Source organism: Beauveria bassiana (assembly GCF_000280675.1).
Source record: "Beauveria bassiana ARSEF 2860 unplaced genomic scaffold BBA_S00021, whole genome shotgun sequence".
Lineage (NCBI taxonomy): Eukaryota > Fungi > Ascomycota > Sordariomycetes > Hypocreales > Cordycipitaceae > Beauveria > Beauveria bassiana.
The window spans coordinates 304,142-318,135 of NW_007930856.1; the positions used below are offsets into that span (position 1 = coordinate 304,142).

The 13,994-nt window shown below is 51.4% G+C and overlaps 6 protein-coding genes across 6 annotated transcripts; 3 read left to right on the top strand and 3 right to left on the bottom strand.

Moving 5' to 3' along the window:
• Positions 1–1,608: 1,608 nt before the first annotated feature.
• BBA_06894 (Cell division/GTP binding protein) lies at positions 1,609–3,047 on the top strand (the record flags this gene model as incomplete). Its single annotated transcript, XM_008601991.1, has 3 exons — positions 1,609–1,837; positions 1,886–2,352; positions 2,412–3,047. 3 exons carry the CDS (start codon positions 1,609–1,611, stop codon positions 3,045–3,047), a joined length of 1,332 nt encoding a protein of 443 aa, XP_008600213.1.
• Positions 3,048–4,143: 1,096 nt separating this feature from the next.
• BBA_06895 (mitochondrial fission 1 protein) lies at positions 4,144–4,880 on the bottom strand (the record flags this gene model as incomplete). Its single annotated transcript, XM_008601992.1, has 4 exons — positions 4,144–4,473; positions 4,566–4,659; positions 4,749–4,767; positions 4,862–4,880. The coding sequence occupies 4 exons, from the start codon at positions 4,878–4,880 to the stop codon at positions 4,144–4,146; spliced, it is 462 nt and encodes a 153-aa protein (XP_008600214.1).
• A 799-nt stretch (positions 4,881–5,679) lies between these two features.
• BBA_06896 (putative kinetochore protein spc24) lies at positions 5,680–6,378 on the top strand (the record flags this gene model as incomplete). The annotated part of the gene is made up of 2 exons (XM_008601993.1): positions 5,680–5,706; positions 5,791–6,378. 2 exons carry the CDS (start codon positions 5,680–5,682, stop codon positions 6,376–6,378), a joined length of 615 nt encoding a protein of 204 aa, XP_008600215.1.
• Positions 6,379–6,686: 308 nt separating this feature from the next.
• BBA_06897 (uncharacterized protein) lies at positions 6,687–7,502 on the bottom strand (the record flags this gene model as incomplete). Its single annotated transcript, XM_008601994.1, has 1 exon — positions 6,687–7,502. The coding sequence occupies one exon, from the start codon at positions 7,500–7,502 to the stop codon at positions 6,687–6,689; it is 816 nt and encodes a 271-aa protein (XP_008600216.1).
• A 1,628-nt stretch (positions 7,503–9,130) lies between these two features.
• BBA_06898 (F-box domain-containing protein) lies at positions 9,131–9,997 on the top strand (the record flags this gene model as incomplete). Its single annotated transcript, XM_008601995.1, has 1 exon — positions 9,131–9,997. The coding sequence occupies one exon, from the start codon at positions 9,131–9,133 to the stop codon at positions 9,995–9,997; it is 867 nt and encodes a 288-aa protein (XP_008600217.1).
• Positions 9,998–10,980: 983 nt separating this feature from the next.
• Positions 10,981–12,226, bottom strand: BBA_06899 (Fe3+ ABC transporter periplasmic protein; the record flags this gene model as incomplete). Its single annotated transcript, XM_008601996.1, has 3 exons — positions 10,981–11,654; positions 11,712–11,990; positions 12,070–12,226. The coding sequence occupies 3 exons, from the start codon at positions 12,224–12,226 to the stop codon at positions 10,981–10,983; spliced, it is 1,110 nt and encodes a 369-aa protein (XP_008600218.1).
• Positions 12,227–13,994: the final 1,768 nt, after the last annotated feature.

Here is a 13,994-nt window from a genome sequence, read left to right on the forward strand (position 1 = left end):
GGCCAGTACTTGTTTCTAGGTACCTACCTCTTATATTGCCGTGATCATCATTACAGACAAAGTGCTCTAGTTGCGTTGAGCTTCCATAAAAGAGAAGCCGACCCGCCCCCTGAGGACGCTAGGCCGTGCATGGTTAGCGCCGCACAAACCCCTTTTGCCAGGTGCCACTCTAATCAGGACCCAATAACCCCCGGGGCAAGGGCCCCAGCACTCAGCAGCCAGCACAAGCCTCCTACTGGCCAGTGGTCACACGCTGTGCGAAGCAGTTGCAGGCCAGCAAGGCACAAATTCCACCTCCTGTCCCCCAATTCATCCCTGACCCCCCAAAGAAAAGTCCCCCTTCTCCTCCTTGTCGCCAGCCAAACCCGCGATCCTCACGTCAGTTCCTTTCGTCGTTCTTCCGCCATCATCGCTACTGCCTCCCTCGTTTCTCAGTTGCGTGTTTGCGAACTCTTGACGCTTCTTCTCCAGGAGATCAATCTGGGTCTCCCAACCCGCCTTCGCTGTCACTTAGGATCTGTCATCCTTTGATAGGTAGGTAGCTCTCCCCAAACGCTTCGCCTCCTCATTCCTTCCGACGAAGCCATCGCGCAAAACAATATATTTCCTCTGGGCTCGTATCATTACGATTGCTCCCCAAACGTCACATCTTTTTGGAGTCAAGCCCGCTCAATTACGCGTGCCGTGACCCCGTTCTTGAAACACCATGATGACGCATGTCCACTCGTAATTCAGGAGCACTGCTAATCAGCTTACCAGAAGCCGTACTTTCCAACCATTCTTTAAGAACCGGTCGACCGCTCTTTATACATAATCATGGGTAAGACTCCTCTTTCTTCACTTGACACGCTGCTTCGCGCCAAATGGCAGTCGCAAAGGCAAAAGGGGCTGTTTCTGGGCCAAAACCGCCACGCGGTTGGGCGTACACATTGCCTGCAACTTTCCCGCGATTCTTCTCATCACCTCCCTTCGTTCAATTTTCTCTTGTTCCACGACTCCTTGGCCTGGCATCAACTTTTACAATCTACGATTTCTTGGCTTCGAATTTTTGGACGTCCGCCCCATCACAGCACCGCGGACTAGCAGTACTTTTTCTACCATGCCATTTGATTTTGTGCAGCAAGTCAGGTCTCGCACTCGAAGTCTGCAACTGGACCAGGCATCTCTCGCGGCGGCCAAAATAGACCTTGGAAGCCCAAAACCCCATGAGCCAAAACCAAAGCGAATTGCGAGCGTCTCAGCGGCATCTGGGCGTCCAAGTTCTCTAGTCGCAGTCGCGCCAAACGCTGCTCAGCCATACCGGAGCATGCTCGATGTGGATGAGCCGCCAAAGCTTCCTTTGAAATCAATGTCCTTCAGCGAGTTGTATTCTGGATCAATGGACTCAATCAGATTCGATTCTGACGGCGGAAGCTCAGACTTCGCAGAGGCGGCCACCTCAGCCTCCACTATCCAAAAACAAGGCAGTGGCACCCCCATCTGTCAGGAAAACCCAATTGCCAATGCACATGCCCTTCTCTATATATATAGTCGACTCTGCTGCTCTTATGTCGCAGCGCTTTACTAACATTCTTCGCAGCTACGAACGGCACCGCCTCCCCGCCCACGATGGCGCCCGCTTCTCCCGCTAACGGCAAGCTTGATATTCCAGCAGACTTCGGTAAAGGGGTCATCCCTTCTAACCCTGTGTCAGTAGATGTCTCTGCTTCTGCTGTGCAGGATACCAGGAACATTGTCAGACGCAAGTTGACTGGCTATGTCGGATTTGCCAATCTTCCAAACCAGTGGCACCGCAAGAGTGTCCGCAAGGGGTTCAACTTCAACGTCATGGTTGTTGGTAAGTCTGATGACGACTCTTTGTTGAACTTGTCTAACCCGCGCACAGGCGAATCTGGCCTCGGCAAGTCTACTCTCGTCAATACTCTCTTCAACACCTCTCTGTACCCACCTAAGGAGCGCAAGGGGCCTAGCCTCGACATCATCCCCAAGACCGTCACCATTCAGTCCATCAGTGCCGATATTGAAGAAGCCGGTGTCCGCCTTCGTCTGACCGTCGTTGATACCCCCGGATTTGGCGACTTTGTCAACAATGACGAGTCTTGGCGCCCCATTACCGACAACATTGAACAGCGCTACGATGCCTATCTCGATGCCGAGAACAAGGTCAACCGCATGAACATCGTTGACAACAGAATTCACGCTTGTGTCTTCTTCATCCAGCCTACTGGCCACTCCCTCAAGCCTCTTGACATTGAGGTCATGCGCCGCCTTCACACCAAGGTGAACCTGATTCCCGTCATTGCCAAGTCTGACACCCTCACCGATGAGGAAATCGCCAGTTTCAAGGCCCGAGTAAGTTTCAGTCATGGATAAGCTGTTTTCGCTCGTAACTCGATGCTAATACCACCTAGATCTTGTCCGACATTAGACATCACGGTATCCAGATTTTCGAGGGACCCCGCTACGAGCTTGATGACGAGGAGACCATTGCTGAGAACAACGAAATCATGTCCAAGGTCCCCTTTGCCGTTGTTGGTGCCACCAACGAAATCAAGACCCCCGATGGGCGTGCCGTCCGTGGCCGTCAGTACCCCTGGGGTACCATTGAGGTTGACAACGAGGAGCACTGCGACTTCGTCAAGCTACGCCAGATGCTCATCCGTACCCACATGGAGGAGCTCAAGGAGCACACCAACAACACACTCTACGAGAACTACCGTACCGACAAGCTTATTGCCATGGGTGTTTCCCAGGACCCCAGCGTCTTCAAGGAGGTCAACCCTGCCGTTAAGCAGGAGGAAGAGCGTGCACTTCACGAGCAGAAGCTCGCTAAGATGGAGGCTGAAATGAAGATGGTCTTCCAGCAAAAGGTTCAAGAAAAGGAGAGCAAACTCAAGCAATCAGAGGAGGAGCTTTACGCCCGGCACCGCGAGATGAAGGAGCAGCTCGATCGTCAACGTCTGGAGCTCGAAGATAAGAAGCAGCGCGTCGAGAGTGGTCGCCCTCTTGAAAAAGAGGGCAAGCGCAAGGGCTTTTCTCTGCGATAAACCGGCGATACTCGAGCCTAGCTCTAGTGACGACTTGCTCTCTGTACGACCAATGTCTGACTACCACGATGCCCTTTGCAGCACAGGCTCCACGCCACACATTTCCTTATATGCTTAGTCTTTTCATTACCTCTTCGGGCCCGTTTCCATTTTAATCACGACTCCGTATCTAATTTGTCAGCCGAAAATACCATTGTTGCGGGAATGGTTAGAAGGGGAAAAAAGTGTTTATACAGAATAGTCATGCACTGCCAAACATGCGCAAGCGGACGAGGACAACAGACAGGGAAAGCCACAAGCGATTGGGCAATGCTTGCCGAGGAAGGTCAAGTCGTTGTCTTTGATTTCATCATTTGCGCTGGACACTTGCTGCTTTGAGCTGTTGCAAAGATTGACTAAGATCTTGGAGGACAGGTTTGCTTTCATTTGAGGGTTGTCTTCTTGGCGAATTGGTTTTGTCCCCGACGTTGCGCACTTATGGTTTCCTTTTTATAATCTAGTACAACGAAATTGACTGTTTGATCAACACAATCTGGCGCATTGGCCGGAATCTTGTGTTTGAAAAGATGGGAGTTGAGTCAATGTACTATAGTTCTTTTTTTTTTGCCGGACAGGATGCAGTGTTTTGTACTGCGGTCATTCGTTTGTCATTTAGCTCTCTTTTATTCTCTTGTCATACAATTCTATTTTCCTTGCAGCATGAGTTGAACGTGAATGAGATTGAGTCAAACACACCTAGGACAAGGAGCGTCAGAGCAGTGCGAGGCAATATATATGAGGCAGTGTTCTTTCTAATTCTTTTCCAAATCAAAGAACGGATCCTTGCAGACTAATGGCTGTGATCCGCTGACTGATGTTCGAAATAGAAGAAGCTAAAAAGGAGAGGAGGTAATTTACTTGCGACGCAACACCCGAATGTTTGCATATAACCATGAAGTCCGATATTCGCCAAGATGAAGTGACAGAGAATAAATAAACAATGAAATACTAGAGGGAAAGAATGGCCGTTGCTGTGCGTCACTCCACTCTGCCCGTCTTGCAGACCTTTTCTTGTGCCTGCCTGCCTGCCTGCCTGCCTGCCTACCCCTCCCTCTATTCACCTCTTGCGAGCATTCTTCATGAGAAAGGCGCCGACGACACCGGCGGCAAGCCCAACGCCGCTGAGAATGGCAACACCAATCAACCCTTCCTTGGAGACGCGGTCGTCGATGAGCTGGCGGAGGTTGGAGGCCTGCAGGTTAGCGGGCTCCCGTTCGAGGAGCAGGTCGTTGTAGCGGCGGGCCTCGCCGTAGCTGCCGAGCTTGTAGTTGCCGAGGGCGAGGTAGTAGAGGCACTCGCGGCGGCGCTCGGGGCAAATGCGGAAAATGTCAGAGAGGAGACGGACGCCTAGCTGCTGGTCCTCGCGGTTGGTGGACTTGACGAGGCCCTGTGGAAGGAAAAGGTTAGGCGATTGGATGGAGGAGGGCATTGAAGAGAAAGGGAGAAGGGAAGGGGGGGGGGGGGGGGGGATGGACGCACCCAGGCGTAGTTGAACTTGGTTTGTATGCCGACCATTGTGCCTTCCTTTTCATATTGTGCGCGTAGGACCTTGAGCTCGGCGGCGTTGAGCGGCCTGGTACGGGTTAGTATTGGATTTGGCGACGGGGGTTCGGAGTCGGCCGGGTTTTCGGAGCGGGAAGAATGCCTGTTGGTTGGACTCACGTTTCCGCATCCAAAGCGTCTAGACTTCTGCATTAGCGATGTTGAATCCGGACGACGGCCGGAAAAAGCTGGCGGAGGCGCGCCTGTTTCCCGGTGCAGAAGCAGCAACTCACATGGAAGCTCGGTAACCATATTGGCGGCGGCGGCGGGGGGGCTCTCGGTGTGTGGCGACGAGGGGGCGCAGGTAATGTGTAGGTGTTGTTGTGTTGGCTTGTGGGATCCAAAAGGTGTGAGATATGCTCGGTGGGGGAAGGAGTTTAATTCCGGGACAAGTGAATCTATGCGTTTGCGCGGATCGGGATAGAATGAGGTCGTGGAACCAGGACAAGCCGCGCGGGAGGATGTGGCAGTTTTTTGGGTTAAAGACAAGACTTGGAGGAGCAAAGTGTGGCGGGTGCTCGGCCGGTTGTGGCGCAGATGACGTTGACTGTATCCACTGGAAACTTGCTTCACCGTGACAAAACCGAGCCTGGATGATACAAATACGTGCCTTTATGATGAGACTTTTATAAATCGTGAGCTGCAAGAATCACATCAAAATGAATGCTGTTCTCAAATCCATATTCATTTAGCTGCGCTTCTTTCTTGGCCTGCCTAAATTTCAAGAAACCCGTGACAAAACGGCCTGGTGAAAGTGGGTGGGGCAGCAGCGCGAGGCAAGCCTTTATTGTCGCCTGGCCGACGCTCCGCTCTGTTTAGTCTTAGCAGGTTTGCTGCCGAAAAAAAAGGTCCCCCACAATGAAGACCAGTGTCTAAATACCTACCTAGTTAGAAACAACCCACCACAAGCTTTACTTCATCTCCGACACAGAAAGACCGAGATAACCGGCCGAAAAAATACAATCAACAAACGTGCCAAAGCCTTTTGAAACCCCAAAGATACACACAACCAGCGTTGCGCGACCGTTTTGTCGCTCGATATACGCCAGCCATGCTCCTCTCTGAAGATCCCGCGACCGTACGCCGTTCCTCCCCCTTTACAAAACACCACTCAACTCCTCAAAAAAAAAGGCAGCCACTAACTCTCTCTCCGTTCTCTCAGCTCATCCGGCACACGATTGAAAACTTCAACATCCACCCGGACAAGCTCGCCGTCTCGCGCGTGGGCGAATCCCTCTCCACGCTGCAGCAAGCGCGCGACCTGCGCCTCCGCGAGGCCGAGTCGTCCCTGAAGCAGCTCGCGCGGCAGCTCTCTACCATCTCGCAGCAGCAAGCGTCCCTCGCAGCGGCGCACGCGGCCGCGGACCACGCCTCGGTCATTTCCGACCTCGACACGCACAAGTTTCGCACGGCCAAGGCGGCGAGCGACGCCGAGGCCGAGGCGGAGCGCGTGGCGCTGCAGGCGGCGGATCTGGCGGCGCGGCTGCAGGAATTGGAGCTGCAGGGGGTAGAGGGGGATGTGGGTGTTGGTGGTAGTGGTGGGAAGAGGAGGGATTTTGTGGACGATGAGGTGTTGTTAAGGTTAAAAGTGTATAGGAGCTTGGGGATTGAGATTGAGAGGGACGAGGAGAGCGGGGAGTGGGCAAAGGCGGTGATTCGGAATGATCGAAAGGGGGATGTGCATGTGGTGAATATGGACAAGAAGTTTTCGCGGTATTTCTACGCGAATTACTTTTGGAAGACGTTGTGAAGAGGAAGAGATGGGGGGTGGATGAGGAGAAGAGGATGTGGGAGGCGTACATGTATGTTTTTTTTTTCTTGGGCGTGAAGCGTTGAATACTGTTTTAATAGGTTCTGGAAATACCCTCGGTTGATTATTGATTTTTCATTTCTACATAAATTTGCATTTTTGAGATTTTGGTCGAATGATGGTCGTGAATATTGTGTACAGTTGCAAAATGCTATTGAATAATACAAGACTCGGCCTATTTGTTGCCAACCCGCTCATAGTGTACAAAAAAGTGTCAATTCATAATGTCGTCAAGGCTCATCATCTCATTAATAGTGCTGCGTCGCCGATTTCTTGGAAGCCATTCTGGAAGCCATCTTGGGCGACATGACAAGCGAGAAATAGCCCTCTTGAGTCAAGGACGGGCCAAAGCCGACGCGAGTCGTAGACGACGTCCTGGCCCTGGAGCTGTTTGGTGAAACGGGGCCTGCGGATATCTTGCCGGTGGTGGTCTCTGGGCTGCGTGTGCGGCGCTTCATCATGAGATAACCGCCTTCTCCCGGCGTGGAGGCACCGCCTGCCGAGGGCGAGCGGTGGTGGTGGCGGACGTGCTGTCTGTCGGGCAGCTCGAGCCGCGAGTTGATGGTGGTCCAGATGTCGTCGTCGCCAACGCGCCAGCCGCCAAGGCCCTCGTAGTCGCGCTCGGCGCCAATACTGGGCGTCAAGCCGAGGCCGACGTCATTGACGGGGGTGACGGAGCCAGCGGCGGCGGACAAGATGCTCACGGAGCTGAGGCGGCGATGGTGGTGATGGTGGTGGTGGCGGCGGCGCGGACGTAGGGCAAGGTACGAGGGCGTGGGTGAGGGCGGTTCGCTGCGGGCGGCGGCGGCGCGGTGCAGGCGCGAGGGCACCTGCAGGCCATGGAGGGCGCGGTGGACATAGGTCAGGGCGAGGTCGAGGTAGACGAGGATGCCGCGGCAGATGAGGACGGAAAAGGCGAGGGTGGTGGTGACGCCAGCAAAGAGGGCCATGGGGACGGTGACGAGGAAGAGAAACGGCACAAAGAGGACGTAGATGGGATTGAGCAGCGCCATGACGGAATGCAGAGGATGGTATGTGAGACGGCGCAACGAGGAGCGAGGCATGGATAATGGCGCACAAAAAATCGAGCAGGATGTTGGTTTGAAGGGGGCTTGCGGGGTGTAAGCGAGATCTCTTGTCCCGTCCCGCTTGCCCGATGCAGCGCTGCGTCAACACGAGGCTCTGAGACAAAAAGATGGAGAGGAGACGAGCAGGGATTTGATTGTAGCCGAGATGTGACTCTGGGAGAAGAAAAGGTGAAAGCTATCTACGTGCGGTTATATGCGCCGTCACGTGTATGGAAAGAGAAGTCGCCGTTGGAAGCCAGACAGTAGTAGGGGCGAAGCCGAGTGTTGGGGCCATACAGCGAGAGTAAGGGCACTGAAGAGACGTGATTGACGTGGAAGGAAAAGAAGAAGAGAGAAGAGAGACAAAAAAGAAAGAAGAGGGTGGTGAGGGCGATGCAAGCGCGGCGGCTTTGCTTTTTCTATCAGCTCTGTTATCTGGGGGGGTAAGCCGTTCTCGAACGTCCCCCCGCTCGTGTCGCTTGTTGCAGGTGGTGGTGGTGGTGCAATGATAGTTAGTGGTGGTGTGGTGTGGTGTAAATGGCGTGCGCGCGGGACGTTTCCGGGTTCGATGGAGGGGGGGAGAAAGCGGGATCGGGTAAATATGGGATGAAATGATGTGTCTGCCAGCAGTTTCAACGTCTTTTTTTTAACCGGATTTTTCCAGGGTTTTGCTTGTTGGTGTGGCGAGATAGAAAAAGCAGATAATCACATGTCAAGAAGAGCGACGAAAAAAAAAAACGAGGCTGAGAAACAGGGAAAAGAACAATGGCTAGCGCCAGAATCGTGTGGGCTGCAAGTGCTGGCAGGTCTGGAAGATCCTAAAATACACCCTGTCAGGTCGCATCCTTTGGCGGGGTCTCATCGCTGCCGGACAGGGGGATTTGTGGGCGAGTTGCCGGGACATGCAGGCCGGCGGATCCAAGTGGCGTGCCAGTGACATGATCCGCGGGTATATCAGGGTGATTTTTGATGCATTAATTTGTGCTCTTGTTATACATTTTATACATGCATTTTTGCCGTCACTGACTCTGTTGCTCGAGTAGTTGATGTTTAGGGTAGCATCACGACGGGGGTTGAGGTGGCTGGACAGCATCCACCCGGCTGGATCAAGCATCACTTGATCAATGAATATCAAGTTTGAGCCTCGAGATAGTCTGGAAAAAAAGTAACAATAGAAAACTACGGTCTCGAACTTTGGCCATTCGGTCGGTCGAAAAAAATGACGAACATCATCAGCTACACCGCCCGAGAAGCAATCATTGAACCAGTGCCGGGCAACTAGGCATACCAGATGAATTCGAGCATGCATCGAATGAAGCTGACTTTATAAGATGAAAATTCTAGACGTATTCCCTTTGATTCTGATTCCTTCGATTTTAATAATAATCGTGTGTTGTGTTGCGTTCTATCCATCCCTTGCACTGTTGCCAACACTGGCAGACATCTCTTACATGCACGATTTTCATCTTGCACCAACAAACGCCCACTGCGTGCCATATGCACCTCCTCAAGACGCCTACGTAAACACCGTTGAGCCGGCACCTTGACCGCATGTTTCAATCCATCTATTACAACACCTCTTCTCACTGCGAGTGTTGCCTCTCTTCTTCACCAACACCATCACCATGCCTCACACCTCCAGAGAGCTCCACGCTAAGCTCGCCGTCGATGAGCAATCTGGCCATGACCTCTTCGCTTTTGAACCAGCAGTGAGTCAGAGATTCCTTGGTTTCATTGGAAAGCTTCCTCAGGAGCTCTTACTACAGGTCTTGGAACTTCTTGACCTACAGTCCCTTTTCCGCCTTTCACAAACGTCCATCGGGGCCAGACACTTGGTCTTGGACTTTCAACCATGCCAAGAGATTCTTGAGCATACTCCAACCCTCCCGCAAACCCTTGCGGAAGCCCGACTTCTTTCCAGATACTCTGCACATCAAATATTCCGCCAGGTTATTTGTTCCGACAGGTGCTCGTCCTGTGGCCTCGTTGGCGAATACATTTTCCTCCTCACGTGCGAGCGCGCATGCCTCTCCTGCGTCTTCGACACGACCAGCTTCCAGGTCATTGAGAAATCTCTCGCAGAGTCCATTTTCCAGTTAAACAGCGAGAGAATCGCTGCAGCCCCCGCCTATTACTGCGCGCAGCGGAAGCTGAGCTTTGTCCGCACGGATGAGATGAAGGAAATCGCCGCAATGGCAAATGCCCCCACTACACTCTTTGCAGCCATGGGACTGGACATGTTGTTTATTGCCTACTGTTCACAGAGGATCAGTCTCACGATCGTTTTTATCCCCTCTCCGTCAGAGGCATGGCCGGAAGGCGGCCGACAGTGCGGCGGCTGCGTGAAGGACAGCCATCTTACTCTGATATCCCCTTTCGATCCGAGGAGTCCACAGCTCGAGTCATGGGAAGAGATTGTAGACAAGCCGATGAGGCGCTACTCCCGGGCTGAGTTTTGGGACCATATAGAGCACTGTCGTCATGCTTGTTGACTGCTCGGGGAACGGAAATGAGTGCGGATCGGGCGTCTATTGCTGGTAGGATGGAGGGTCCAGGTTGCGACGAAATCTTTGCTTTAAAATTTGGCGTCCATCAGTTGCAAACCAATCTTTTTTTCCAAACTTTATTAGCTTGCAGTATTGTTGCAATAACCAAATGTGACCATGTAGTTCATGAGCCGGCTTACCCTGAAAATCGCGGGGTCGGCCCCGTATGTTAAGAATGTGGGATTAATGATGTGCATATTCTCCAAGTCCATACCTACTATAGTCTAGCGTGACGCTAGTAGCTTTTTGACCAATCAGAGGCCAGAGCCTGTCACGGCCACCATGACACCTATCGCGTGCCCTATGTTTCTTCCATCAACAACGACAAACTTCACATCAACATCAACATAACAAGACGAATCACTCGATAGTCTCACTCGCCGCGAGGCTCCAGGGCTTCCGGCGGAGGCAGCCAAAGCAGCAGAGGCATCCAACGCGACGGCGGCAGCAGCAGCAGCAGCATCGCGGCTCGAGGCGTCAATTGGCAGCCATGTGAGAGCTTGTCAATTCGTCGATGGCAGCCTCACCAGATGCAGCCCTCTCATTAGCCCAAATCCATGTTGGACCCGCTTCTATAGCTAGATCAGCTAGTGCAGGCTCCATCCTGTTGCATAAGGAGAACAAGCAATAAACATCAGCCAGAATCAAACCCGTTGATACGTACGTATTATCCCCAACGAAACCAACAATTGTATTGCTAGCTAATTTTCATTCAATATATAATCAGGTTAACTAATCTTAACAAATCAAAATATACAGGAGTTTAGCCCTTTCAACTCTGCGAATCAACAAGCGCATCGTGATGAAGAAGCGCATCTAGAGCCACGGGCCGCCTGGATAGAGCATCATAAAGGACACGACGCCGGCCTTGATCCCGTCCAAGAGACGGGAAAGACACGCAATGGCAGTCTCGGCCCATATATACCGCCTCAGGTGCTATTAGTAGGAGTTACCGGAATTACCGGATTCGGTCCCACTGCGAGGCCAATAGAGGTCTCCAGCTGCAGCCTCCACCACTCGACCTCCTCTCGGTTGCTCATAAAGGTAATGTACCCAGTCGGTTCCGTGTTGTTGGCGGCGAATACATTATTATCGCCCGTGAGAGAAGTCCGGATAGAGGGAGCGCCGGTTTGCGCAATGGGCTGCTGCCACTCGTCGCTCAACAAGAAGGACGCAAAGAGCTTGGCGCTCTCCGGGCGCGGTGTCGATGCAAAGATGCCTGCCAGCTGAGCCCACGTCATGAAGCGGTCGGGCGGCGCCGGCCTCTGCACGAGCAAGAATGATGTCGAGGGAGTGAAGCCTCCCAGGCCGGAGAATGTCAAGACTCGAGAGCCATTGGTAGCGTTGTGATTGCTGATGATGGTGCCGGTGGCGGCCGAGGCTCCACGAACCCATTGAACATCCTGCTGCAAGAGGCTGTCGAGCCACTGAAAGCCGTAGCGCTCAATGATGAGTGCAAATAGATATAGAACGCCATCATCGTCATTTGGGTACGTCAGCACAATCTTTCCTTTCCAGTAAGGATCCAGCACATCAGCATAAGTCGTTGGTACTCTCTCCTGTGGGACCAGGTCGGAATCGTAGTAGAATGGACCGAATTGATCTAGGTGGTGTTAATAATCCTCATCACATTTTTTTTTTGCCATTGTTCTCGACATACTGAAAGTGACGGGGAAATAAGCACCGTCAATGTGCTTGATGGCAAGATTAATATCATCGAAATTGGCTGGCTTGTAGTGCAAGAGGCGGAGCTGCTTGTCCCAGCGAGCAAAGTCCTGCACCGTTTGCAAGATGGCCACATCAATAAATGGGTTGCCTTCAATGTAGCTGCGGTCAATTTTGGAATCGGCATATTTTGATAACTCTGCGGTAATGTTGATCTCCACGTCTGGGAATCGACTGCGAAACGCGTTAAGCAATGGTGCAGCTGCCGCCTGAGCTTTTTTATTCTTTAATGTCAGTTTTTCTCTTCTTGTTAAATTTATGGGGGCGGCGAGGTTTTGTGGGAAAAGACATACAACTACCACCAAAATAGACATTGAGGACTCCGGATTCGTTTCTCGCGGCTTCGTAAATTTCGTCGATGGAGCGTGTATCCGTCTCCGTACCGCTGGCGTGGACGAGAGATTGGCCAGCCGCCAAGACGGCATACAGCAGCTGCTTGTTGATGCGCATTTTCTAGCAAGGATGTGGATTTTTAATCAAGGATAGAGAGTATTGTATGTTTTATTGCAAAACAAAGTCGTTGTTCCAATTGTCTCAACCGACTGCAGACTTTCATCTTCTATTTAAATGAATCGACCAGCATAAGAGGCGTTGCACTAATTCACTTATCCATCTACCCGACGTTCAATGAACTACCTTTCCAACTACCGAGCTGCCCACCTATTTAGGTTGCCTCCACCTGTTTAGGTTATGATAAAGTTCAATCGCGATTGAAGTCAGCGATAACCTGTCCCGGATCCACCGAGTTGACTTCCGAGCTGGGCTTTTATTACCCGAGCTTTCGCTGAAGTGGGCTTATAATTGCGACATATTTCAGGGAGTTGTAGAGCATACTGCGCAAAAGCGCTAGTTATGATTTTAGATTAGGTTAGGGTGTGCGAAGCACGCTGCGTAAAGCGCTGGCAAAGCTGGTTAGAGATTCAGGTTATACATACATAGTGAGGATTCATGTTAAATTGTGTTTATGTTGCCAAGTACTATGGTTCAAGCGCTGCTACGGATAATAAAGCTCGCGTAAAGCCTAGCGTAACCACGTTGCCGCAGCTTGATTAGCACGATTAGGTAGGTTGCCCACGTGGTTGCCCCAGCAAGTCTGGTGGAGCTAAACCAGCTGAAAACTGAATCCTGACGAAGCCTTTGCGTACGCATACCCCCAATCGGGATAGATAGATTCGCGTCAGACGGCATCACCGGGGCTATAATGCAAACCACAGAGACGTATAACTCTGTAAATGGTTAGAAATTCTCTACCAATCCTCAGCCCCATCCATAGTATTGACTCTTTTTTTTTTTTTTCCCCTCGTCAGGACTCAACTTCTGGGGCACAACCCCATGCCAAATGCAGTTGTTCTAATAAGCGCTACAAGTGAGGTTGCGGGAACGTGGTCCTAAAACGGCCCAAGTCGCGTCATTTTGGACCCTTATTCAACCAATTTCGGCTAAATTGCCTCCCCAAAATTATGAATCGTATTATCGTGTTGAAGTTGGGGGACGCGCGGCGCTACACCAAAACCGTCACCGCCCAAATATGATTCAGTTGTTTACAACCTGCGAAATAGCATCACGCCAAGAATACATACCGAAAATCAGTGCCGTAAAACGATGTGCCCCTTTGGAGTATAGTCTGGCCTAGAAGGTGCGAATTCTCCCTTTTAGGTCATTTACAAAATATCTGCCCAATTTACCCCCGAGTAACTTGATAAGTAATCATTTTCTATATGCCTTTTGCTTTACACATCCGCACATTAGCGTTCTGGTCTCGATCAAGAGGTTCCATCATCACCTCGTCTCTCCCGGTAAACTATATGTACAAGTAATACTGGCTTCAGTTATATCTTTGCGGAAGACTGACGTCCCCCCTACCTTGTGCAGTTATGTAGCACCTTGGAGTTATAAACGATTTCTCGATGCGGCCTTCTGACATGTATACCTCGAAATGCTTCGCGTGGCTTGTGTCTCAGTCGGAATTATTGTACTTTCAATATAGAGCCCGAGTATTGTATATCTACCTAATGAGAAGGTATGTATCAGAAAAGAAAAATTCTTAGCGGAAGATAGAATCCCGTGGCGGTACTTGACTTGTTCAACTTTCTTGGTGAGACCATGTAAGTCAGTAGAGACGATGAAAAGATAGAAAAGCGGGGGGTTTCTTTTTCTTTCTTTCTTTTCTTTTTTTTTTTTTTTTTTTTTTTTTTTTTTTGGTTCATTTCGTTGAACG